Genomic DNA, 23949 nt, shown 5'->3' with positions numbered 1-23949 from the left:
CCGGATTGTTGGTTGTTATTATGGCAGCGAAAGGAAATGCGGCTTTATTCACGTGTTGGTATCTTATTTAAAGGATGAACTACCTGAATGATAGGGTGCTTGGTCTTGGTCACAGGTCTTGAAAGTCTTTAAGTGTGGACATTTGAAACAGCCTTTTTCAAGGTTTTCCAGACCTTGGAAAAGTCTGGCAAAAATAGCTGTGTGTGTGCACAAAGCATTTTTAAAATATGCAATATTAAATAATTACATTTTATTTATATAGCACCTTTCACAGATATGGAGTCACAAAGTAAAATACTGACGTGAAAAAGAATACAACAAGAATAACTAAAAAAGAATAAAACAATAAGAACACTAGTCAAACTTAAAGCCTAATTAATTGTGGGACCACAATAACTTTATCCTGCTGACCTCTGACTGCGGTTCGTGGTGTGAACAAAACAATATCACGATATTTAAGTCACGGTATAATATAACGATTTTGCAAAGTATGGAGTATTTAAAAAAAATCATATATTGTGATGTATATATGGAATTAGATTAGGTCAACATTTATCTAATTCCATAAATATACTCGCACAACAGCTCTAATGGGAATGAGCACTTACCATCTAGTGGACAGAAACATCTATAGATTTTTTTTAATGCTAATCCACCAAAAGAGTTAAATGTTCATTTTAAACATCACTTAAAAAAAAAATCATTACTTGGTGTCTCAAAACAATATAATTTTACTACACAAAATATCGCAATATTTCACTTTATCAATTTTACCCCCCTCGCCTCCACCAGTCACATGATTTGGTGAAGCAGTGTCTGAAGCTAGGAAATAAACATCTCACTTATTCAAAAGGTTATTGTGGGTTTAAAATGATAAGATAAAGAGAATTTCTGTTATGGATGTGAGTTAAGAGATTGTGAATTCTCTACAAATTAGAGCTGCAACTAATGATTATTTTTATAGTCGATGCATTTGACGATTATTTGTAATCGTTTGGTCCATAAAATGTCAGAAAACGTTAAAACATGTTGATCAGTTGTTGTCAAACCTGGAAAATGATGATGTTCTCAAATGTCTTTTGTCCACAAACCAAAATGGTTCACTTTCAATGATTTCTTTGTTTTATGGAGCAAAGAAATTAAGAAAATATTCACATTTAAGAAGCTGAACCAATCAGAAATCTGGATTTAATCATGAAAAAAAGGCTTCAAATGGATTCATCGATGATCAAAATAGTTGACGATTAATTTAGTAATCAATAAATCGAGTAGTACTACTACCTATGCTTTCATTCATTCATGCTTTTATTGTTCTAACCGTGCTCTTGGTTAAACTTGTCTGTGTGAATTGTATGCAAATTGTACGCACGCACACCATCTTGCATACATTCACATATACCGCTGCTCCAGAGATAAAAAATAATAATAATTCTGTAATTCTGTAATTCTGAAGATATACTCGCAATAAATAGGCCTCACATGGAAGAGGTTAAGTAATTCCCAAAGTTTAAACAAGCTGGCAACCTGGACTAAAGAACTACTGAACTATTTGCTAACATATTTATTTACTAATTGGGAAATAGTTTTGTCAATAATTTCTGGCACGAAAGGACACATTAATAATAAGTCAAGAAATGACACCAGATGAGTTTGGACATGCTTAAAGTCATTGAAAATAGTCATTTATTTCTCATTCAGCTGTCGTGTGTGTGTGTGTGTGTGCGAGTGTGTGTGTGTGTGTGTGTGTGTGACGGCAGCAAACAGCACAAACTGTAGCTACAGTATAACATGGCCACAAGTCTCCTGAAACAAACACACATTTTGTTGTCGTTTTTTTTTTTAAACCAATACATTATTTATTGTTGCTCATATTATTTTTGCTTTTCGATATAACTCCTATGTTACAGGTACAATGTGCAATGCTGTATAAAAACAAAACATCTCTATTCAAACCCAAAGGATACTTACTGTTGTACTAGTAACCACCACGGAGAAGTGCTCTATTCTTTACCCGGCTACTTCTGCAGTTACATTAAAGGGTAAAAGGTGCAGGTGAGGTTTTTATGAAGCCTGTCAGCGTCGTGAGCCACACAACTCATTTTTGGTTCATCACTCAAGTAGAAGTCCCGCCTATTTGACCCATCACCGTTGATTTTTGGGGAGAACTCTGTGACTGATGCAGGTGCCAGGTTTGAAACAAGACGGCGTATATGTGGAATGCCAAAGGCCTTCTCTATAAACACATTCACTGTCTTCCAAATACAAGACGAACAAGAATCCGACTATTTCACACAGTTGCCAGTTTATTAGGTACACCCATCTAAAGCTAACGGTCCATTACAACAGTGCTGCGATAAATCGTATGTGAAAAGACGGTGTAGTATCCGGTTTTAAACTTATTCTGGAGGCATGTTTGTGATCACGTGGCCATTTTAGAGGCTGCTGTTTGTGGTTCTGTTGTGTTGCATTATTCTGACAGCTCTTGATTCACTTCCACTTAACAAAGAATTACACATGTCTTTATAAATTAAATTAAAATGTTCCATCCCAGGCATGTAGCACCTGCAGACATTGTTACGTGGCTACAATCGATGCAGAATCGTCCATGTTTGCATCTATTTTCAACAGTAGAGTGAATAACACCACTTTTATTTTGCAGTGCAACACAGCTTAACAGCATAGGTTTTCTAAAATGACCATGCAGTTGAACCAGTACCTGTCAATTTTAGTAAAAATTAAAACATTATAACCATTGTGAATGAATACTTTATTGCACTACTGTTGTATCAGACTCCTGTGGTTAACAAAACTGGCACTTGAGTGTGTATAAAATGGTAGCGGTACATTTTAGGTCTCCCGTCGTGTTCTTAAAATAGATAGGCTTAATAAAAACCTCATCGTGTCTCATGTATATGTGGAACTCAGTTGTCGGAGGGTAAAAAAAATATCATATCACCTATCAAGAACCCTAATTACGCATCATGATTCATGTCCTGGTGAGGTTTTCATTCCATTTTGACTTTTTTTTTCTTTTTCTTTATTTCTTTCTATTTTTTCATCTTTTTTTTTCTTACTTAAGTGCTGACATTTATTATTAACAATAACTCAAAAATAACTCAAGTAATACTTTCAGGATTTTAAAAAAGTGTAAACTTTCACAAAATATAAAACCGACACATTCAAACCATAAATTATAAACATGTAGTCATGCATTTGTTCACAGGGCTGCATATCGTTTAGTCTTACATTTGTTTTGTTTTTATCTTACAAATAAAATAAAGTTAGATATTTCTCATGTGGTATGTAATGAATATTTACATTATTATTCATTAGTATTTGATGCATTAGTGGAGTGGAGTGTCGTGCAGGACGCTCCGAGAGTGAGGGTTAGAGTGTTTAAAGGACAACGAGTGTTGGTATCTTCTTGTGCGTGCGTCTGTGAAAGAGTTTTTGCTGAACTGGAGCAGTGGCTAAGGTTACACCTGGGTAACTATTTCTGCCTATTGAACTTAAATGGTATTTATCTGATGTTAAAGCTGCCAAAAATATTGAATGCCAGGTTATGACAAATGTCCTATGTCGTCTGGTGCAGGTTTGTCAGCCTTATGAGACACCATAAGTCCACTTGTCATAGTCTGAGTGGTGTAGTGGGTGTGATTCCCTCATAACAACAGTAATGTACTGCACTGACAGCTCTGTGTTACGTCTGTGGTGATTGTTCGCTGTAGGGTTTAGCTTGAGGTCTTTGCTCGTGGCCAGTGATCGATCGAGCTACGGTGGTCCTGTATGTGGCACCTGTGGAGACCCCTGATAGGACTGTGATGGCGGCGCCCAGGCTCCAGCACTGGGGGGACGACTGGGCTCTCCACTACCTGACTGGTCAAGCTCAGCGCTGTCGCAGTCAGAGTCGTCGCACAGGGCCCGGCTCTAAACACAGAGAGTGGGAGGAGAAAGTCTTTTGTCACGTTTGGTGTTAGGGAGATTTTTGATGATCAGATGAGATGACCAATGATGGACTAAGAGGCCTAAAAGGGTGACTTTTCACAGTCGCAGATTTATTCCCAATAAGATCATTTGCTCTCTCATCATCCTCCTCTTCCTCACATATACTTCACACACTGGAATAGTGAAATGAGATGACAATGGAGTCAGCGATAAGGTGACTCTAATTATTATTATTCCTTTGTTATCAGTTTATTTTTCTATGCACTCCAGTCAAAATTCCTCAGCTCCACTCCCATCACATACCCTGGTACAGTGTTGTCAGACACCAGTGTAGGAAGATGACTGACTGATTTACCTCATTAGGATTCTGTCCTTCGCCCTGCTGAGCTTTGGTCTGGCCCATGGCTCCATCTCTCTCCGACAGGCCGTCAGAGGCCTGCGTGGGATCCGTGTTGTCCGCCGGGATCTCCGACCCCTGAGAGAGGAGGTCGTCGCTGCGATCGTCCAGCCTGTCGTCGGTGTTGGTGCTGACCACGTCAGGAGTGCCACTGTGAGAGTGGTCTGTCGTGTGGCCCTCCTCGCCGTCTGACACTGACAGGTTCTCTGAGCTGAACGTAGACACAGACTGGCACTTGGTGATGCTGGTCGGACGCCTGGAGAGATTAAAAATCGAATGATCGCACGTTTTCCTTTAAATGCCCAGAACTGGTGACATGGGCGAGCGATGCAAGTTGGAAATAATTTTAGATCTGTGAGTAAGTTTTCCTTTGGTGACGGACGTGAGGTTACTCACCGTCTCCTTGGTAACTCAACCTCACTGTCAACTTCACCCTCCTCTTCTTCTGACGATACTCCACGCCTCTGTAATCAGAGAAAAACAAGGAAGCTGTGGTGCATAACTGATGCGATTATTCTACGTCTGTTTGGTCTCCATGCGCAGACATGAGGTCATTTGTTTGCTACATCCTTCATCTGAAAATGGGCGCTGTCAAGCAAAACTATCAGACCTGACTGAGGGAGCATTTGTGTGTATACAGCAGCAGTGCAGGGGCGGGTGGGGACAAGAGGCATTATCCCGTTAAACTGCTGAACGGCCGGGGTTTTTTAAACAGTAGAATTCACTTGGGAAACTTTTTCGTGCTTTCAGTCAAACTCCAACCTGTTTGCAGGCGTCTTGCTTTACTAGCACGGTGTCGCTGTTGCTTCAGTCTTTCTTGACTTAAAACACGCCACTTCCTGTGTGCAGTGTTGCCGGGCAACACACGATCTAAACACTGCTGTACAAACAAACAGAGAGGGTTCTGAAAGGCTGTATCAGCGTTGTGTGAACTCATTGGTTCAGTGGTTTGAATGTAACAGACATTTGTTTATATTTAAATGTTACGTCCTATATTTTGAAGATTGGAGACTGACCAGTATTTTTGACCAATGCTGATCTCTGAGTATTCTTTTTTCTTTTTCCCTCTCTCCATCTCCAACAGTTGAATAATAACAAATAATACACACACATTTCTCCAGTCTGCATATTCTTAAACTTTGTCCATTAAACTTTTGTATAAAAGAAATAAAGTTATACTGACATAGCAACATTTATCAAGTTTCAACGGCAAATTGTGTCTTAAATTAACTTAACTTAAAATGCAAAAAATCTGCATGATTAATAGGTCAGGCCTTCCACCTCTATTTAGATCACCCTAAGAGAAATACAGCACTGTACCTGTTTGCGTGTGATAGCTGCCCTGTACAGAATGGCTGAAGGTGTAAGGTGCTGAGTCCCAACTCCCCCTGATGCCCCCCGGGGCAACCTCACAGCACCAGCTCCTTCATCTTTGTCCTCTCCATCACCGAGGCGTGGAGATCCCAGAGATCCGCGTCCTGCCGCCGCCCCCCTCCCACATGGCGAGTCTGGGCTGCTTGAGAAGGGGAACGACGCAGCGTCCTCGCTGGGAGTGTCGCTGCGTGGAGGAGTTTCTGTGAAGTCATCGATGCCGGCCGCACCGGCCTCTGACCCGCCTAACCCCGCAGAAGCACTCAGGCTCCCCCCTCTCTCCAGCCCACCGACCGTGGACTCTCCTTTCCCCTGGGCCTCTGCCTCCAGTGTGGTACAGATGAGGTCAGGGCTGGAGGAGGAGAGCTGCCTCTGCTGCTGCTCGTGGCTGAGGCTCCGCAGAGCAGCAGACGGCTCCAGCAGCTGCTTAGAGGTGTTAGTGGTGGAGTAGTTAGCCTGGGTAGTTGAGTCCCTGTTAGGGGAGGACTGATTCGCCTTAAGTCCGGCCAGATCCCCACTGCTGCCCTTCCCAGGCTTGCGGTGACGGGTCTTAACCCTCCGAGACCGGTTGGGAGAAGTGGAGCTTCTGTTGGGGCAGGCTGGGATGGTGACTTGCATTACAGAGGAGTCCATTTTTGGAATGATTACCTCAGACTTGAGGATGTCTGGCCTGAAAGAGCAGGAGGGGGTTAGTCCACATCTATAATCCACAAGCCAGTTCACATCACAGTGCAGTGACACCATGGTAACAGCACGGTAAACATTTTATGGTAAGGCTTTCATATCTAATGCAATTTCCTGCTTGGCAATAAGGAGATAATGTTAGAGTGATACCACGCTATTTCCAAAATAAAATCTGGGTGATAGAATGGAATAAGAATGACTATCAAGTGAAAATGTTTGTGGATAACATTCATTTTTATCATCCATTAGGTCCCAACCCCTTTGTCCGTGTCATTAACAAGTTATCATCCTGCAATTGTGAATAAAATAAAATAGTATTAGCATAATGTTACTTCCCTCAAGTTCTACCATATTGTTCGTACTGTAACGTCGTTACCAAAGAGCCTATATATGTATATTCATTTATCCATTTTAGAAACAAACAAAAACAAACAAACAAACAGTGGAATAAGCTGTCACACCTCTTTCCTGAAGGCAGTTTCTGTGGGACGTTTCTCTTCTTGATGAGTTTGTCCATGGAGTTGGAGGAGCTGCTCTGTCTGGAACTGTGGTGCTTGAACAAGCCCGGATACTTCTTATCCAAAGACTGCTCCCTCCTAAACACAAGTGTGAATACAAGCGGGACTTATTCATTTTTTGTGTAAGAGTGTCAACATTTTACCCAAAAATACACCCTGCGTTCATGGATTTATTTGTACCTCTGCAGCTCTTTCTCTTTGAGCTCCAGCTGCAGCATGACAGCGCTCAGCTCCATGTAAAGGTTGTTGGCCCTCTCCAGTTTCCTCTCATAGTGCTCACGGATGTCCAGTGCGTGCCTGCGACGAAAAGAGGCCTCTAATGTCACTGTGGGATAATCAAAAATCCTCCACAGTAGACGTGCACACGGTACACTTGATAAATCCATGACAACGGACAAAAAAAGTGACATTGAGAAACATGATAGAGGGAAAGGCCTCAATCTGTACCCAGAACGAACATGAAACGGGGGTTCTATGGATAAAAAGTACACACCTGAGCTCCTCCCTGCGTCGGTTGATCAGTTCCTCATCGAGTCGGTGGATACAAGTTCCCTCAGATTTGATCTTCTCAAAGTGCTGCTTCACCTCCTCTCTCCATTCAGCCTGATGACAGCATATTTATATGTGAACCACAGTGAATGTTTTCCAGGACTTCACAGGCTTTAACTGTGATCATTTACAACACCATGGCATATTTTTCCTGTTTTATTGTGGAATGTACATATACAGGTGTGTCTACTACAGGAAACCCCCTCCGGTGGGATTTATACAGTAAAATATAATATTTATATAGGAAACATAACACTAAAGTGACGCTAATGTCATGTCTGCATGTGTTCCAATGAAGTGATTGAGACATATTTATACTGACATTGTCATTGTAGCATTGCTGAAACAACTAATCTAATAGTGGCCTAAGACTTTACTGTAATGTATACACATAATAATTTGCTGGAAAAGTCAGCAAAATATTTTACAGTGCAGTCTGTCCAGATAGAGCTGACCTTCAAACTGACTCTTCTATTAACCCTTCGTGCCCAAGCAGTAGGGATCTGCGCCACAGGTGCACACATGGTCATTTGCAGTGGGAATAATACACAACTTCTTATATGGACATCCTGGGGGTGTGTGTTTATAGGTCACATATTCAGGCTTTAAAAAAATGTGGGTTTTTTTGTCTTATTATTGAGTCTTTTTCTTTTGTCTTGAGCATTGCGTTATTGAGTTATGATTCTATTGTTTTATATTGCATTTTTAGTAGTGATTTAAACTATAATAATTGTGCAGAAGTAACAAAAGTGAAATTTGAACTGTGACGTATTTCCAAATTTCACAAAGCCACTCCCATTTTAAACATTTATATGGTTGGTGAAATATAAAATTAATTTTAATCAGATAGCCTAGGCTGTGCTGAAAAAAGGATATAAGACACTCTATATTGCACAACCTCTGTATATACTGATTGTTTTCACATAGTAATGGGAAAAAGCAGCCAAAATGCTCTGTTTTCTAAGGGTTAACAATGTCTGTTTATTGTACAATCATGCATGGGTGTGTGTGTGTGAATTTGGGTATGTTTGTATGGATGGAACTAAGCATACCTGAGACTTGAAGTACGTCTCCTGTGGAGTGGACAGGACATCAGCTGACGCTATATCCAGATGGAGAAGGATCTGTCGGAAAGATGGCCGATTCCTTGGCTTACAGTTCCTGCGAAAAAAAAAAACCATGATCCAAAATCAATAACCACAGATAAGCTGTGCTCATTATTTTCCCTTTTTTTTTTTCAGTCCAACTGTCTATTTCATTCCAGACGTTTGCTCACCAGCACTGTCTGAGGAGGATCTTGAAGCCATCGGGGCAGCTCTCGGGTATGGGCAGTTGAAGACTGTTATTTCCCACACCCCAGATGATGGCAGATGAGTCCACATCTTTGTAAGGGATCTCTCCAGTGAGCATCTCCCACAGCACCACTCCAAAGGACCTTCATTTATTAAGGAACGCAAGATCGAGTTCAAGATCTCTTTAGCAAAAAAAGGCAGTTAAATTCATTAACACCGGGGATCGCAAACAATCATCAAACTGTCAACGATTGCTAAAACACAACACTCAGTCAAATTCAAATGAGTTTGTAAGCTTGAAATACACTCAGTGGACACTTCTTTAGGTATTACAGTATATATACCTCTGAAAGTGTTCAGTGTGGTCTTCTGCTTTTTATCGATTTACTTTTCTCTTGTGCTGTTTTTCCATATTTCTCTGAAGTGTTTAAAAAGACTAGGAAAAGAAAAGTTCATTTTGGAATCCTAGTGGTTTATTGTTTGGGGGGTTTTCTTTAGTTACTGTTGTATTGCCAATGTCTCTGCCTTTTCCAACCACTCTGGCCATTCTCCTCTATCCTCTGGCATCAACAACGTTGCTCACTGAATATTTTTTCTTTTTTACACCGTCCTCTGTAAACTCAAGAAGTGGTTGTGCTTGAAAATCCCAGTAGATTAGCAGTTAAAATTTTCAGACCAACAGGTCTGGCACTAACGATCATAAGTCGTTTAAATCACCTTTTTTTCTCCATTCTGAGGCTCAGTTAGAACTTCAGCAGGTCGTCTTGACAAAGTCTATTAGCCTATGCTTAGATAGTTGCATTAACAAGAAGTTGAACTGGTGTACCTAATAAAGTGGCCAGTGTTGGTGTCTTAGCGTAAGAGTAAACATACTTACCAGATGTCCACTTTCTCTGACACTGGCTCATTCCGAATCACTTCAGGAGCCATCCAGGCTACGGTGCCGGCAAAGGACATCTTTGTGCTCTTGTCACTGAGCTCCTTTGAGGTGCCAAAGTCAGAGATCTTTACGAGGTCATCGTGTGTAATTAGCATGCTGCAAACATGAGATTACAGTGAATTTTGATGTGGAATCTAACCTGATAATGTGTATTATCAGGTTGTATCTTTTTTTGGGGAATACTTACTTTGGGGACTTGAGGTCTCTGTGGATGATTTTATGGAGATGAAGGTAGTTCATGCCACCTGCGATGCCCATGGACCAGTCGACCAGGAGGGAAGGGGTGATTTTACGACCTGCCCTCAGCACCTCATACAGTTGGCCTTGGGCACAATATTCCATCAAGATACAATAACAAGGAGCCTGGGTGCACACGCCCCTAGAGGCAAGACAGATCATTTGGCACAGGTGAGCAGCAAATAACGTTTATGCATATAATAAATTTGGGATGTTGATGCATGAACCTGTTGGATCAAGTTTCCTTACTTGAAAGTTATGATGTTGGGGTGCTTGAGTTTGCGGAGGTGTTTGATCTCTGTCTCTTTGATGTCCCGAACCTTCTTTACAGCCACATCTTCTCCGTGGAACTTTCCGAGGAAGACGGCCCCCTGCGCCCCGCTGCCCACCCACTGCAGGTCGGAGATTTCCTCAAAAGGAACCTCCCAGGACTCTAAGGACCAACACACACGATGCCAATGTTAGTAGCAGCTCCTTTTTTGGAGTAATTCCTTCATTTATATCCATCACACACTCTAAAGTCTCCAAATGTCAATATGTACTCTTGCCAGTTTGGACAGGGAGCAGTCAGTGTCCCTGCTGAGCAAATGTTACGTCCACACGACACATTTGAAGAGGCTGACAGAGCACAGCAGCACAACACAAAGCTCCTGCCGTGTTCAAACAAATTGCATATTGACATCTTATTGCGTGCGTCATTATATATTTTTATCCAGGGATACGAGAACAGAAGTGAAGGAAAAACAACAACAACGTTCACTTTTTTCTGCTCGTCACATGTCAGAGTGACACTGCCTGAGTGACTGCAAGAGCATCGTCGCCAAAGAGAGAGACGAGCAGGACAGAATAAAAGAGGCAGGCAAATCAATTCTTCATGTGGTCCACTGAAGTGTTCAAATCTCTGGAGAGCTGCAGTGGAGGCAAATTGACATGATGCTTCCTCATGAGCAGCTGTAAAAAAAACAACAAAAAACTAACTGTCCCTGAACTGATGGAGCCGTGATCTCAGAGGACATGGTGGTTCTACTTGTCATGTTTACTCAAATGTTGTACATAAGTGCAATTTGAGATATTTGGACATGGATGGTTCCATTCCTGCTACTTTCTATTTCAAGGTGATTTTTCTTTTTTACTTTTCACTGCAATTTTCTGTAGTAAATTTTTGCATGTAATTTAAAAATGAAAATGCATGGCCTACCTAAAAAATACCATGTTTTATAAGTTGTGTGTCATCAACCAAGGCGTTGCCAACAACTTTATGTGTATAGCCCAAGTTCACAAACCACAGGTCTCATAGTTTTCATTGTTTTGTGCTGCTGTGGACCCTTGTTACTTCTGAAATGTGTTTTTATACCAAGTACCACCTGAGAAAATATTGAGCTCTCATAGTATAACACCATTATCTCCAATGTTAAAATACAGTGGTGTAAATAGACCGAGCAAGGTCTTTTGTCATCATCCTCTTCTTCCTCACATATACTTCACACACTGAGAATGAGATAAGATCATGTTGTCATCTTGTTATTTGTTTCATTTTCTACACACTCTGGTCAAAATTCCTCAGCTCCACTCCCATCACATACCCTGGTATATACAGCAGACCAGTATTTCTGATTTTCCTCCGAGTACCACCAGAGGAAGCTCAGGTACCACTGGTGGTACACATACTGTGCGACAGTTTGAGAACCATGACTGCTCCCTCCAGAGAAAACTTTCTCATGAACTCTCAAAGTTTTCTCTGGAGGGAGGATGGCCCTGAAATTGTTACCAATGTACCCTATTATTTATCATGATTTCTGCAATTCAGGGTTTTGAAAAGACATTTTTCAGTTTCTTTTGAAACATGTTGTTTTGAAGGCTCACATTTGTGCCGTGTCCTGTTTTGAGAGGCTCTATTCATTCTGGGTCAGCAATTCATTTTTATTTTCTTAGAACACTAGCTCAGTGGAAAGCTAAAAAAAAACAAAACAAAAAAAAAAACTTAATGTTCTTTCTGGCCTGATTTTATATATTTTATTATTAGCAGTGGCAGCTAAATGTATGTTATGGTGAAAAAATGCTGTTGTACATGTCGACAAATGTCAGACTGACTGACATGCGACTTGAGTTATTCTCTCTCTTTTTATGATGCATTGCCATGGTTATGAAGGATGTCTTGGTTAAGTCAAAGACTAGTCTGACCTTGCTTTGTTCTGAAATATGTAAAAGGACTGTACATTTTCTGTTCACATACCTTCTTGGCTATGCTTGTGTTCAGTGGAGTAGGCTTTTCCAATCATGGTCCAGACTGGTTTTAGGCAGCCAAAGAGTCCTTCCAAAAACCCTCCACTTCCCGACTGCAGCCGGATGTTCTCCGACTGGCTGCGGACGGCACCGGCCTCTGGACTGTGCCCTGCCTCGGCCCCACCACCACACTGGCAGACCTCATGTTCATGCAGTTTTAGCACGCTGTTGTCAAAGTGGGCTGAGGGTCCATCACTGGGGGTGGGGCTGCTTCCACCAGGCGCCCCCGGTCCGCCAGTGTCGATGGACAGCACGTTACGGAGGACACACTGTGTGGGGGTCAGGTCCGTTTCCGGGGTGCAGGCGGGAGTGTCTCCATCCAGTCTTCGATAGGGGGGCTCTGAGATGGGGGTGCTGAAGCCTGACAGGGAGGGGGAAGGGGCACGGGGCTCATGGATACAGGTCCCACTCATCAGGGGTTTCCCCAACACGGCAGGTTAGGGTGGATGGAGGATGGAGAGATGATAAGTAAACCTGCAGGAGAACAAGTGCATTAGAATGATTAGCAATCGTCATTATGACCCCACTTCATCACAGTGTGTGCTTTGTTTTCAAAATATAAACAAGTCTCGACTCATTTCAGCACAGAACAGCTCCATTTCACTCAAGGAGCTATCCAGTGCTGAAATGAATGCCATACATTTACAGTTAGACTCAGTTTTAAAACGTTTTAATGTTGATGTGACTACAATTTCTGAGTGGTGTCAAAAGCCCAAGGTTTACTTCTTGTCCTCTGGTTCTGATCATTTAATTCTAATACTGTGTGAAAACTGTGGAAGGTTCCACATTGTTATTACCGTGGAGGATCCTTGTGACAAAATCTAGTTTCAATACCTTTATTTTCCTCAACAAATCACATTTTAATTTAGTCTTAGAATAACTCTCAGTTGTCTGTTTGCACATTTATTTGCTGTAGTTGCTCTTCCTGTTCACACTGGCAGAACAGACAACTGTCCTTCCTTTCAACAGGTCACTTTAGTCCATTTCTGTTGTCTGTGGCTGTTTTTTGTCCCCACAAAGCCATCGCCATCATTACTGATAATCAGGGAAAGAAAGAAACTTTGTTGTGGTTTTTTTTTATCATTTAGGAAGAAAAAAGAGCAAACAATCACTTTGTTTCACATCAATCTGTAGAAGGACAGAAAACCTGCTCTGTGATCCAGGTAAACTCTTACTCTGGAGACTTTAACATCTGAGACATCTAGTGTAGATGCTGTTGTGATGAAAATAACAACTCTTCATCACTCCACCTCCCAGTAAGAACATCCAGTCAGACTCTCTTTACTCACGACCTGAGGATAAACAGTCAATCTGTCTGTGTGATAAGAATAAGACTGATTTTCCTTCATTAATGTTACTTTTTTGTTTCCCTCAGATAATAACAGCTGTGTGTTTACTGTGTTTGGATCCAGTGTGATTTCCTGTGAATATCTGAAGAATTCAGATCTGGTCTTTGGTTCTTGTTCTGGTTGTGGCAGGATAACGTCTTGAAGTAGACCAGCCAGTGAGATATTCGTCTCGGTCAGGATGTCCTGCAGTAGAGCTCTGAGCTTTGCCACAGCCGCTGTCACGTCCTCAAAGTGTCTCAGAGGATGGACCTTGATGCAGGACGAGTGTCTAGATGGACTCAGTGCTGACAGAAACTGGCTGTGATGGGGTGTGAGTGAGAGCTGCTTCAGTTCAGCTTCTCTCCTCTTCAGCTCAGTGAGCTCCTGCTGAAACGTCTTCTCAATGTCTCTGCTCGACTCACTTCAGTTTCCTGCTGGGATCTGATCTGCTGCTTCACATCAGCGCTTCTTTTTTGCAGAGATGCATCATCTCAGTGAAGATCTTGTGAATGTCCTCCACTGCTTTATCTGCAGAGAGAGTGAGAGTCTTCCTCTCCTGTTGAAGCACCTTCACGCCTTTGTATCTGTCCTGGACTCTCAGCTGGATTTCTTTTCGACTCAGATCCAGCGCTTCTGCTTCTTCTTCCCCTTTCTGTTGCAGCTGAGACTGTGTTGTGGTCATCGTGACAAGGGCAGATGTTCTCCTGGAGGTTCTTAGAGGGCTCCATCAGCTTGTGTTCCTTTAATGGACGTGATTGATAATGAAGCTGGAGGCTTTCCTCACAGTAAAATACCGAACACAGAACTTGAGAGCTTTCCGTTTCCTGCCAGTGCAGACATCACAGAGCACATGTTCAGCTCCTCCACTAATTCTGCTAATTCTTTCTTCAGTTTAGGCCTCGGCATGAAGGCCTCTCTACACTGAGGGCAGCTGTAGCTCCTCTTCTCATCCTGTGTGTCCCAGTGGTTTTTAATACAGTTCATACAGAAGCGGTGTCCACAGAGTCACTGGATCCTCCAGTGGCTCCAAACAGATGGAACAAGAGACGGTTTCTCTCTGCAGCTGAACTCCTCTCTGCGCCATTTCACCTTTCAGTCACAAGTGACCGTCTTCAAGTGGAAGTGGTTTGAGTTCTGTTGTAAATGTCCTCACTGTGGGACTGATAAAGGATCACCTTATCATATCTTCCTCAGACCCCACTCCCACTCTGGGTTCAGTGACCTCTTAGTGACTCTTCCTAAAACTGCTCGACGTTGTCTTTTATTGCGGTGGATTAAAGAAAAACTCTCCCACGGTAACACGGTGGTAGAGAGACTTATACAAGATCTGACTAATAGAAAGTCCCTCTGCCGACCAGTCTTAGTTTATTCACCTTATGGAATTTCAGATTTACAACAAAGGAGTGTGAAGTAACTTTCAGAACAAATCCTATCTCATAAAAACTTATAATGCGACATTACATTTTGGGGGAAGCTATAGAGTTCAACCAAACAAACAAAGGAGGACAGCGCTTATGTAAACTGTGAAATCTGACCTAGACTGAAATCAGCATTGAATCAAGATTGATCGACAAGCGAGTGATGTGAACATCGCCGTGGTGTCTCTTTTTGGTCTTTCTAAGAACACCACGACAGTGGAGTCCTGCTGTGAGTTGGGCTTTCAGACAGTTCTCCACTTTAACCACTCAGCTGCTCCATTTCCACAAGTACAGGAAAAAAATGTTGTCTGAATCATGCATAGCTCAGTGTCTATGAATGGAAAAAAACAGCCAGCCCGGTAGAGCCATCACATAGAGTTTTTCAGATTGTCTTTATGAATGAATGAATGAATGGATGGATGGATGAATGAAGCACAGGTGTTTGTAAAATCCAGACTGTCACCTGTTCTTCAGCTGAGCATCAGTGACTGACAGAATCAGAATTAAGCGGAGAGCAGAGGCTGCGTTTGGAAGAATGTGATGAATTGCATAACCACATTGTTATGGATGTGTAGGTATACAGGCAGAAAGTGGGTGGGTGGGGGAGAGAGAGGGGGGAGAGAGGGAGAGATGATGGTGGTATAGAGAGAGAGAGAGCGAGCGAGAGCACACATGTTCCCACTTCACACACATATCTGACACCAGCTCAGTTGTGTTATATCTGCCGCACCGTTGCACGAGAACAGCGAAAGTAGAGCGTGAAAAAACGGGCAATAAACAACCACCGGGCCTGTGCGTGGAGGCAGCGCGCGCACACACATGCACACACACACACACGCACACACATGCACACACATGCACACACTCAGGAAGATCAATCTTTAAATAACCGAGGATATGATGGTGATGATGACACTCAGCAGCATCACAGGCGACGTGCATGAATTTCGAGCCCCACTACATGGTCCACGCCAAGTGAAAACTGCCGCAGCGCATTCACATGTACTCAATAATAGCGGCACATATTTTTCATAACGTGCGCTTTTTTTTTTTTTGTCGCTGCACAAGTATGATTTCTCGAGCGTCCGTCGACGGTGACTCGTTTCTTGGCAGCACCGCTCCATTGGTGCAGTGCGTGGAGCGGCGTGGATGCAACCGCACCAAGCAACGGCATCACAGGGCTTTTTCACACCTGATAGTCCCTGCCTGTGCGATCACGCATTTCTCATTCAATCGCCACGCGAGTGGCCACGGTGACATTCCCATACCTTTCTGCCTGGATGGTGATAATGATGCCGCGTTGTCAAGTGAGGGGTGGGCTACTCTGCTCTCTGTTTGTCCGTGATAATGACACATTCGTTGTTCCGTCTTCCCTCCGTGTTGCCTTCCTGTGTGTCGAGTTCTTCTCATCCACGAGTTCCACGTTACTGGGATGGATCCCAGCGGCCGAATTCGTCTTATCAATAACCGGGCACCCATGCAACGTGAGGCGCGCTGGGGTTTTTTTGGGGGGTGGGGGGGGGGGAGCTGTCTCTTTCCCAGTGCTGAATTGACGTCACGGAAATGCGAGTAGCGCCGCGTGGGGGCGCTGCCACCAACCTCTCCAAAGACAGGGACACACAAAGACAAATAGGTTATCACTTTTCCATCAGCTCATTAATTATCTCCTTCTTTAGTAAGCACGTGCTTATAAAACAACAACATACACACACGTATATACATGTTTATATAGGCCTATGTGCAGTATGTATATATATATATATATATATATACACACACACACATATTATAGCTGAATAGCTGAAACAATTAATCGATTACTAAATCAATCGACAACTATTTTGATAATCGATTAATTGGTTCAAAACTTTTTTCATGATTAAAACAAGATCTCCGTATATATATATATATATATGTACATGTAATCATTGTCTCTAATTCACCGGGGATGAGCAAACATTTTTTAAGATACCTGATCTGAGTGGTATTAGCTTTAGCTTCAAACCTTTCATCTTAAATTTTTTTAGTAATAATACTGACTTAAAATTACCCTAGATCACTTGCAATTAAACGTGGGGTGCATATGAAGAGGATGGTAGTAAAGGCATCTACATGATGCACAATCCTGAGTTCCAATAATAATATAAATACATTTAAAATTTTAAATACATAAAAGTTATAGATTTTTCAAAAATGAATTACATTTTTAGTTCACAATATCATTCGCATCAAAATAAAACACTAGTAAACACTACACTACTACTTTGGACAACATTATCAAAACAGTGATTTTGTAAGTTACATACTATCAATAAAGTTTAATACACACACATTAAAATTCGCGAACGATTAGTCCCTCCGGCTTGCCGTAGCTCACACGGCGGGACGGGCTTGATGCTAGTAGCTGAAAGTGCCACAACAGTGTGGCGTTGTCTTTGACTGGTTTGGGAAAACCAACTATTTCTCAGCTCACAGGACACATTACAAGGCAACGTAAGTGGTGAATGCTTTAACAACGACGAAAATGAGTGACATTACAGTGGTTAACTAGAGGTAGCGATCATTAATAACCTGGATAAGTGTGGCTAGCTAGCTCGCTAAGCAGTTGTAAACAGAGTGTAACACTACAGTACATGCAGCTGGTTGTGTGTAAATATGACACGAGTGTTTAGCAGACTGGTCCATGATGTGTTTCCAGGCTCCAGTGTTGGAGTTTTCTCCGTGTTTAAGATGTGCTCCCTGGCGCTCTTCCCTCCGCCGCTGCCCTACGGACAGATCACGCTGTGCGAGTCCAACAACGAGCTGCTGTCCGGAACCAGCGTCGAAGACGTAGAAAAACAGGTCTGCTACACAACTGCTGTGCTGAGTGTCCATAAACGTGGCTGTGTATTAGAATCTAGGGGTTAGCGGCTCAACGTACTCTTACTGGCCGATTTATTAGGTATACGGGACGCATAATAAAGTGTCAGATGTGGTCATCTGCAAACCTTGGTTTTAATGTGTTGTTATTACTGTTGCAGGGCTGAACAAGTCATCTATATTATATTAATATGGCCTACTGCAATTTTCAAATAGCAGGAGGTGCAATTTGTTTAAGCCAAAATGTGTGTCAGTCAGATGACCATTTTAGATTGTCCTGAACTATACATATCATATTCTACAGACTGAAGAAAACATCTTTGTTTCTCACAGATCTGCACGCAGTTATCATTTTAAGTATGTGATTCAAATGAACATGAGAATGTGTATGTAAGAATTGCCATTCCCTCTCATATTGCAATTTTTGTCAAAATAGACATTTATTAAAAATCATTCAGCCCTATTTCTAACCAGTTTGGCCATTCCCCTCTGACCTCTGGCATCAACAAGGCATTTTTGCTTGAAGAACTGTCACTCACTAAGGAATGAGCCGATAGAATACTGGTATTGGTGATCAGGTATCTGAAAAGAACATTCAATTCAAACACCTTAAATGTCACTTAAATTGTTAAATGGTTCATTGAGCACAGGCTTTATAGGAGACATGCACCACAACCATCTTGTGAGAATGTGGGAATAGGACATTACAGTGCTGGTTATTTTGTGCCTTTTTTCACACACTGTAAAGACCAAACTGTGCATTTATTTGAACTGTATTATTGTTGTATAACTTGAGTGAGAGAGTGAGTATATGTGCTTATCCATTCTGTTTAGCGGGAGATAAGGTCATCCCCACGTTGTTGTGTTTTCTTGCAGGAGTCCAGTCCTCTGAGTCTGTATTTCCCCCGGGAGTCTCTGAAGCTCCACAGTCGCACGGAAAGCAGCAGCAAGGCAGCATTTCTGGATCACTCTGAGACACTGTGGATGAGGAGTGCAGCAGCATGGTAGGACAAACACATACACCCAGGCAGATATACCTCTTAGGACAAAGCTTTGAGTTCCACTCATTTGGACAGCATGAACAAAGTGTAATCCCTAACCTTGACCATAACCTGCAGGGTGTTTGATCCTTCATCTGTTTCTGTGTATTAATAAAGAAGACACAGAAGATGATATTATTGCAAGACATCATGCCACACTGTGCTGTTATATAAATTATGAATCCCAAATCTGTTAGAGACAAATGTAATTCATGCAGCTTCTCTCTGTCTGTACCAGGAGGGATGGTGGTTTGACAGGTTTACTGACTGAAATTACCAATTCATATACAGAGGGTATGTGAGACACTGATATCTTTACTTTTTCATATACATCATCCACTATGCTGCTAATACAATAACCTTCCTGCATATTTCTTTCTTGCAGTGCCTAAATGGCTGTCGATGAGTTCTGGTTGCACCCTGGCGTTACTGCGATCAGTCTCCTCTCTTCACGGGTCCTTGTTTCCTCATCTCACAGTAAGTGCTATCTGTTGGCCACAGTAAGTACTATCTGTATTTTTAACAACAATATCTGGTCTTTAGATACAACGACGAGAGCAACACACTTGATAATTGTTTGTTTGTTGTGTTTGTTGCATTGAATTGTGTTTGTCATTTTTTCCTTAGTTGAGCAGTGAGGATATGATAGCCGAGTTTTCGCAAGTGCTGGACTGGTAAGTGAAGACGCTGCTGATGCACAGAAAACATATTGCATACCTTTCCACATTTAATCAAGTAAATACGTTTTATGAAAGCGTATCAAATGTTTGGCAGTTTCAGATTCTGAGATGTGACAATTTGCTTGATCTCAGTTGACAATAATATGTAACATTTCTGCATTGAAATATCTGAAGATTATGAGACTAATGTTCCAGTATGTATATATGTGTGTATATATATATATATGTATACATGTATATGTATATATATTAGTGCTGTCAGAGTTAATGAGTTCATTTTGGCGTTTAATTTAAGTAATGACTAAATCGCAATAAATTACAGAAAATTGTGCGATTAATTTGTTAATTTTTTTAATCGATTGACAGCCCTAACATATCTATATATATATATATATATATATATATATATATATATATATATATATATATATATATATATATTTCACAATGAAAGCCTTGTTGAATGAAAACAGAACAGAAATTCTATAGTAATTTAGCTTTGAAACAAGTTCCTGGTCGTGTTGTTTTTGTGATGCTGTCCACCAGCTGTAATGAGGTGTCTAGTTATGTTCTTTACCAGCGAGTTGAGAAAGAATGAGGTAGCAGCAGTTGATTGGTCAGTGTCTTTTAATCAGGAAGTAGGCCTTAGCTCATGATCCCAAGCTGCTGTCTTTTTTATGTTTTGATTGAGAAAGAAATGTTTCACTGCAGAAATGACATATTGTGTGTTTTAAGTTGAATATCTTTAGGGATAAAACAAGACATTTAATGGCAATACTTTTTTCTTTCATGAACAATGTTTATCTGGTTACTGGTTATTTACGTGGTTATTTGTGAAACTGAAGTAACTGACAAAATGCAAACAATACAGAGTTATTAGTCAACAACCTTTCTGTGCTTTGTCTCTATGCCCAGGTCTGACTGTGTTGTGAGAGTCTTTGCCTGGCATCCTCATGCAGATAAATTTGCTTTAGCCCTGCTGGACGACTCCATTAAGATCTACAACCCCAAAAGGTGACAACTATTTTCTGAAGAGCTGTGAAGGCTGTATTTTTTAGTTATCCTTGAACTTTGACACTCTATTGCATAAAAACATGTTGATTATAGCACTGCAGGCATTAACTTTTCCTCTATTGTTCTCTGTCAGTGCCACAACTCCCACACTTAAGCACCGTCTTCAGAGAAGTGTGGCAGCAGTGGAGTGGAAGCCGCTGTGTGCATCTGCTTTGGCTGTCGCTTGTCAAAACTGTTTACTAGTCTGGCATGTGGACCCTTGCTCACTGTCAACCAGGTACGTAAATTGTGGAGAATTGTGCTGTATACAGTGTGTTATTAAAAAAACACAGTTGTACACAGCTGCCATTTTCTGTGCTGACTCATGGTTCTACTTCCTTTTTGCCCATTCAGACCTTCATCTGGTTGTGCTCAAGTTTTATCTCATCCCGGTCACTCCCCAGTCACTTCCATTGCCTGGTCTCCAAGTGGGTCTCTTCTTGTGTCAGCCTCACCCGTGGACACTGCAGTAATGGTACAACGCTACCATTTCATCTTTCAATTAAGTTCAGAATCAAAAATGCCTTAGACTGTGTGTTGTATTGTAATATCCTTTTATGTTTCAGATTTGGGACGTGGCGGCAGAAAGCGGTGTGCCACTTCAGCGAGTTGGAGGAGGCGGGGTCACCTTCCTGTCCTGGTCCCCTGACGGCAGCCATGTTCTGGCTTCTACTCCGTCTGCCCTGTTCAGGTAAGAAACTGAAGCTTTCTTTTTCTATAGCTACTGTATTTTATTCCCTCTTTCCTTGTGAAGCTGCATTAGCACATTTCAAGTTAAGATTGACAGAGAATATATGCTCAGTATTTTGTCCTTGATAGTCTGTATGGATAGCGGCCACTTTTTGTTTCATAATAGAGACCAACTCAGCTTTCATGCATATTTATAAACATGTGAGGGATTAGTAGTTTGGTCTTTAAAGGTTGTTTGGAGTTTCAAGTGCGTGTAAAGCATCTATATATAATATCTCTTCTGACTTTGTCACCCCACTGAACACACACACATGCACACAGTGCAGCTTTTTGTCTTATGTTTTATTCATTTGTACATTTTATTCATTTGGACAGCCTAAACATAGCGTTATCTTAACCATAAGCAGTTAATGCCTAACCCTAGCCTTAACCTAACCACAATTTAAATCTTAGCCCTAAACTTAATCTGCTTAAATGAGGTTCTGTCTTATTAGGACCAGGTTTTGGTCTCCATGAGGACTACTGGTCCTGACAAGGTCAGTTTAGAGAAGTGACGTTTGCACCCACTTGGTCACAGTTTTACTACATACTGTACACAAAGTCTGGTTTTCTTTTCATTCAGCTTCCGCACTTTATTTACTCACTTACTATTTTGTGGTTTTGCAACAAGTCCCATGAGACACATTTTCAGGAAAAAGACATCTCAGAAGACTGTAGATGGAGTTTTTACAAATACATGAGTAAAGTTTCTTTCTCCAGGGTTTGGGAGACCAGGATGTGGACCTGCGAGCGATGGCCATGTGTGAAAGGTCGCTGCCAGGTGATAACTTGTCACCAGCAAATAATTCTGTGTCTTAATATATTTTGTGATCATTTAGCTTATGTATTTGTTATGGGTAGTCTGGCTGTTGGAGTCCAGATGGGAGTCGACTTCTCTTCACCGTGCAGGGGGAGACGGTCATATACGCTCTGACGTTCACTGACACACCAGGTTCTCATTCTTTGTATTAAATTAGCAGGCATCCTCAAGAACACGCACCTCTTTTTTTGGTAACTGATTATACAGCTTCAATTGTGTTATCATTATTATTCAGCAGGCATTCCTTCAAGCACATCTAAAGGGCCACAGGCAGCATCTGTGGTGGCTGACCTATCAGAGACAACCTTTACCACAGCAGATGGTGACATCATGTAAGATCTTAAACTTAAATCAAGTAATTTTACACTGTGGGTTGCTCGTTATTACAAAGGAAATGATTGCAATATATGTTGATATAAATATCTGTTTTTTATTTGTTTCGGTAAGTTACGTGTCATTCATGTATGTCCGATTTTTCTGTCAGTGTCGGTGGAGAGATCCAGTCTTTGGTCTGGGATCCGAGAGGAGAGAGGCTTGCTGTGCTTCTTAAAGGTTTTACTAGCATTTGTTATGATCACCTAAATGATCCCAATCAGTGTTAGCCTGGAGTTATGAGCAGTGTTGGTTTTAAAACTCATCTCAGTCCTTATTTTGTCTGTTTTTATCAGGCGATTCACAGTCAACAGACCGGCCTGCAATCATAGCAGTGTTCAAGACAAGAACCAGCCCCATTTTTGAACTTTTGCCATGGTGTGTACATTTGTGAGGGGTTATTGTACATTTCTTATTTTTGTAGCTTCATTAAAACTGCACATTATTCGATTGCATGTACTAAATATATCTCTTTTCTGTGTGTAGTGGTTTTGTTCAAGGGGAGCCTGATGCTGAGCCGAGACTGATGCAGTTCCACCCCAATTTTCAGCATGGAGCTTTGCTCACTGTGGTTAGTGTTTTCTTAAATTTCCCTGATTAGTTTTCTCTTATAATTGTTTTTAATAAATTGTGTGGTTTTAACCTTTAACAAGAAAGTGTCAACTTTTCATACCCAATCCATGTGGCTCGGTTAAATTGAACCCTGGTGCATTTACCTGATTTAGCTGGTCAACCTGGTGGGGATTTAAGGACTGAACCAACACTGCTTGAAAATAGGTTCTTTGTCCAGTTCCAGGTCGTCTCTGGTTGTTTATTTGTGTTTGAAAGCAAAATAGCAAACTACAGAAATTTGTGAAAACAAACTAAAACATGTATTGTAATTATAGCCTAAGTACTTACAAAGTGAAACTACTTATAAATCTATCTGTTTGTTGAGAATGAAGCAGTCTAATAACAGATTTCTGTCTTAATTATGCTGTTTGTCTTGCTTGCATTGATAACACCATTAGCTTTAGCATTAACTGTTGCAATACTGTAATAATGTGAAATTTTAGTGAATACTTTGAAGCCATAGTTTGTCAATCATAACTTTGTATTTCGGCCTGTATGACAGTGAAACAACAAAGGTCTTAAAATGTCGGGGATTGAACCTCTGTTTCCTGCCTCATCCACAGTAATATTTCTCTCTCTGTTCTCAGTGCTGGTCCACTGGAAGAATTACCCATGTGCCTTTTTACTTCCTGAGTGCTGGAGTCCCTCATTTTGGACTGAGTGGCAGTCCATTGCTGCCACGCCCACAGGATGGGCCTTCTGTCTTGGCTGGTCAATCGCTCTTTTCGGAGTTACTCTCTTGACCAACCGTCACTCTCCATCACACACTCACTTGAGTTTCTTTTGTAATCATGGATTGTCAATAAATGTCTACAAATTCTT

The 23949-nt window shown here is 41.4% G+C and overlaps 2 protein-coding genes across 3 annotated transcripts; one reads left to right on the top strand and one right to left on the bottom strand.

Moving 5' to 3' along the window:
- Positions 1-1656: 1656 nt before the first annotated feature.
- On the bottom strand, positions 1657-16462 carry map3k12 (mitogen-activated protein kinase kinase kinase 12). The gene is made up of 14 exons (XM_058642503.1): positions 16231-16462; positions 12167-12690; positions 10183-10366; positions 9884-10075; positions 9634-9792; positions 8741-8899; positions 8517-8625; positions 7409-7518; positions 7096-7212; positions 6859-6993; positions 5663-6383; positions 4739-4806; positions 4301-4598; positions 1657-3927 (listed from the first exon to the last, which is right to left on the bottom strand). The coding sequence occupies exons 2-14, from the start codon at positions 12627-12629 to the stop codon at positions 3772-3774; spliced, it is 2871 nt and encodes a 956-aa protein (XP_058498486.1). The 5' UTR covers positions 12630-12690; positions 16231-16462; the 3' UTR covers positions 1657-3771.
- An 868-nt stretch (positions 16463-17330) lies between these two features.
- On the top strand, positions 17331-23949 carry aaas (achalasia, adrenocortical insufficiency, alacrimia). 2 transcript variants are annotated; one of them, XM_058641884.1, is made up of 17 exons: positions 17331-17455; positions 17661-17803; positions 18698-18825; positions 19100-19155; positions 19247-19338; positions 19489-19535; positions 20457-20555; positions 20689-20832; positions 20949-21069; positions 21161-21285; positions 22044-22104; positions 22185-22275; positions 22382-22475; positions 22628-22695; positions 22812-22893; positions 23002-23086; positions 23715-23949. In XM_058641884.1, the coding sequence occupies exons 2-17, from the start codon at positions 17693-17695 to the stop codon at positions 23868-23870; spliced, it is 1560 nt and encodes a 519-aa protein (XP_058497867.1). In that variant the 5' UTR covers positions 17331-17455; positions 17661-17692; the 3' UTR covers positions 23871-23949. The 2 variants fall into 2 exon arrangements, with proteins under 2 accessions (XP_058497867.1, XP_058497865.1); XM_058641882.1 differs by having other exon boundaries at positions 22379-22475.

This window comes from Solea solea, chromosome 11 (assembly GCF_958295425.1).
Source record: "Solea solea chromosome 11, fSolSol10.1, whole genome shotgun sequence".
In the NCBI taxonomy this organism is placed as follows: Eukaryota; Metazoa; Chordata; class Actinopteri; order Pleuronectiformes; family Soleidae; genus Solea; species Solea solea.
The sequence above is the reverse complement of the archived record's forward strand: the minus strand, read 5'-3'. Positions and strand labels throughout refer to the sequence as shown.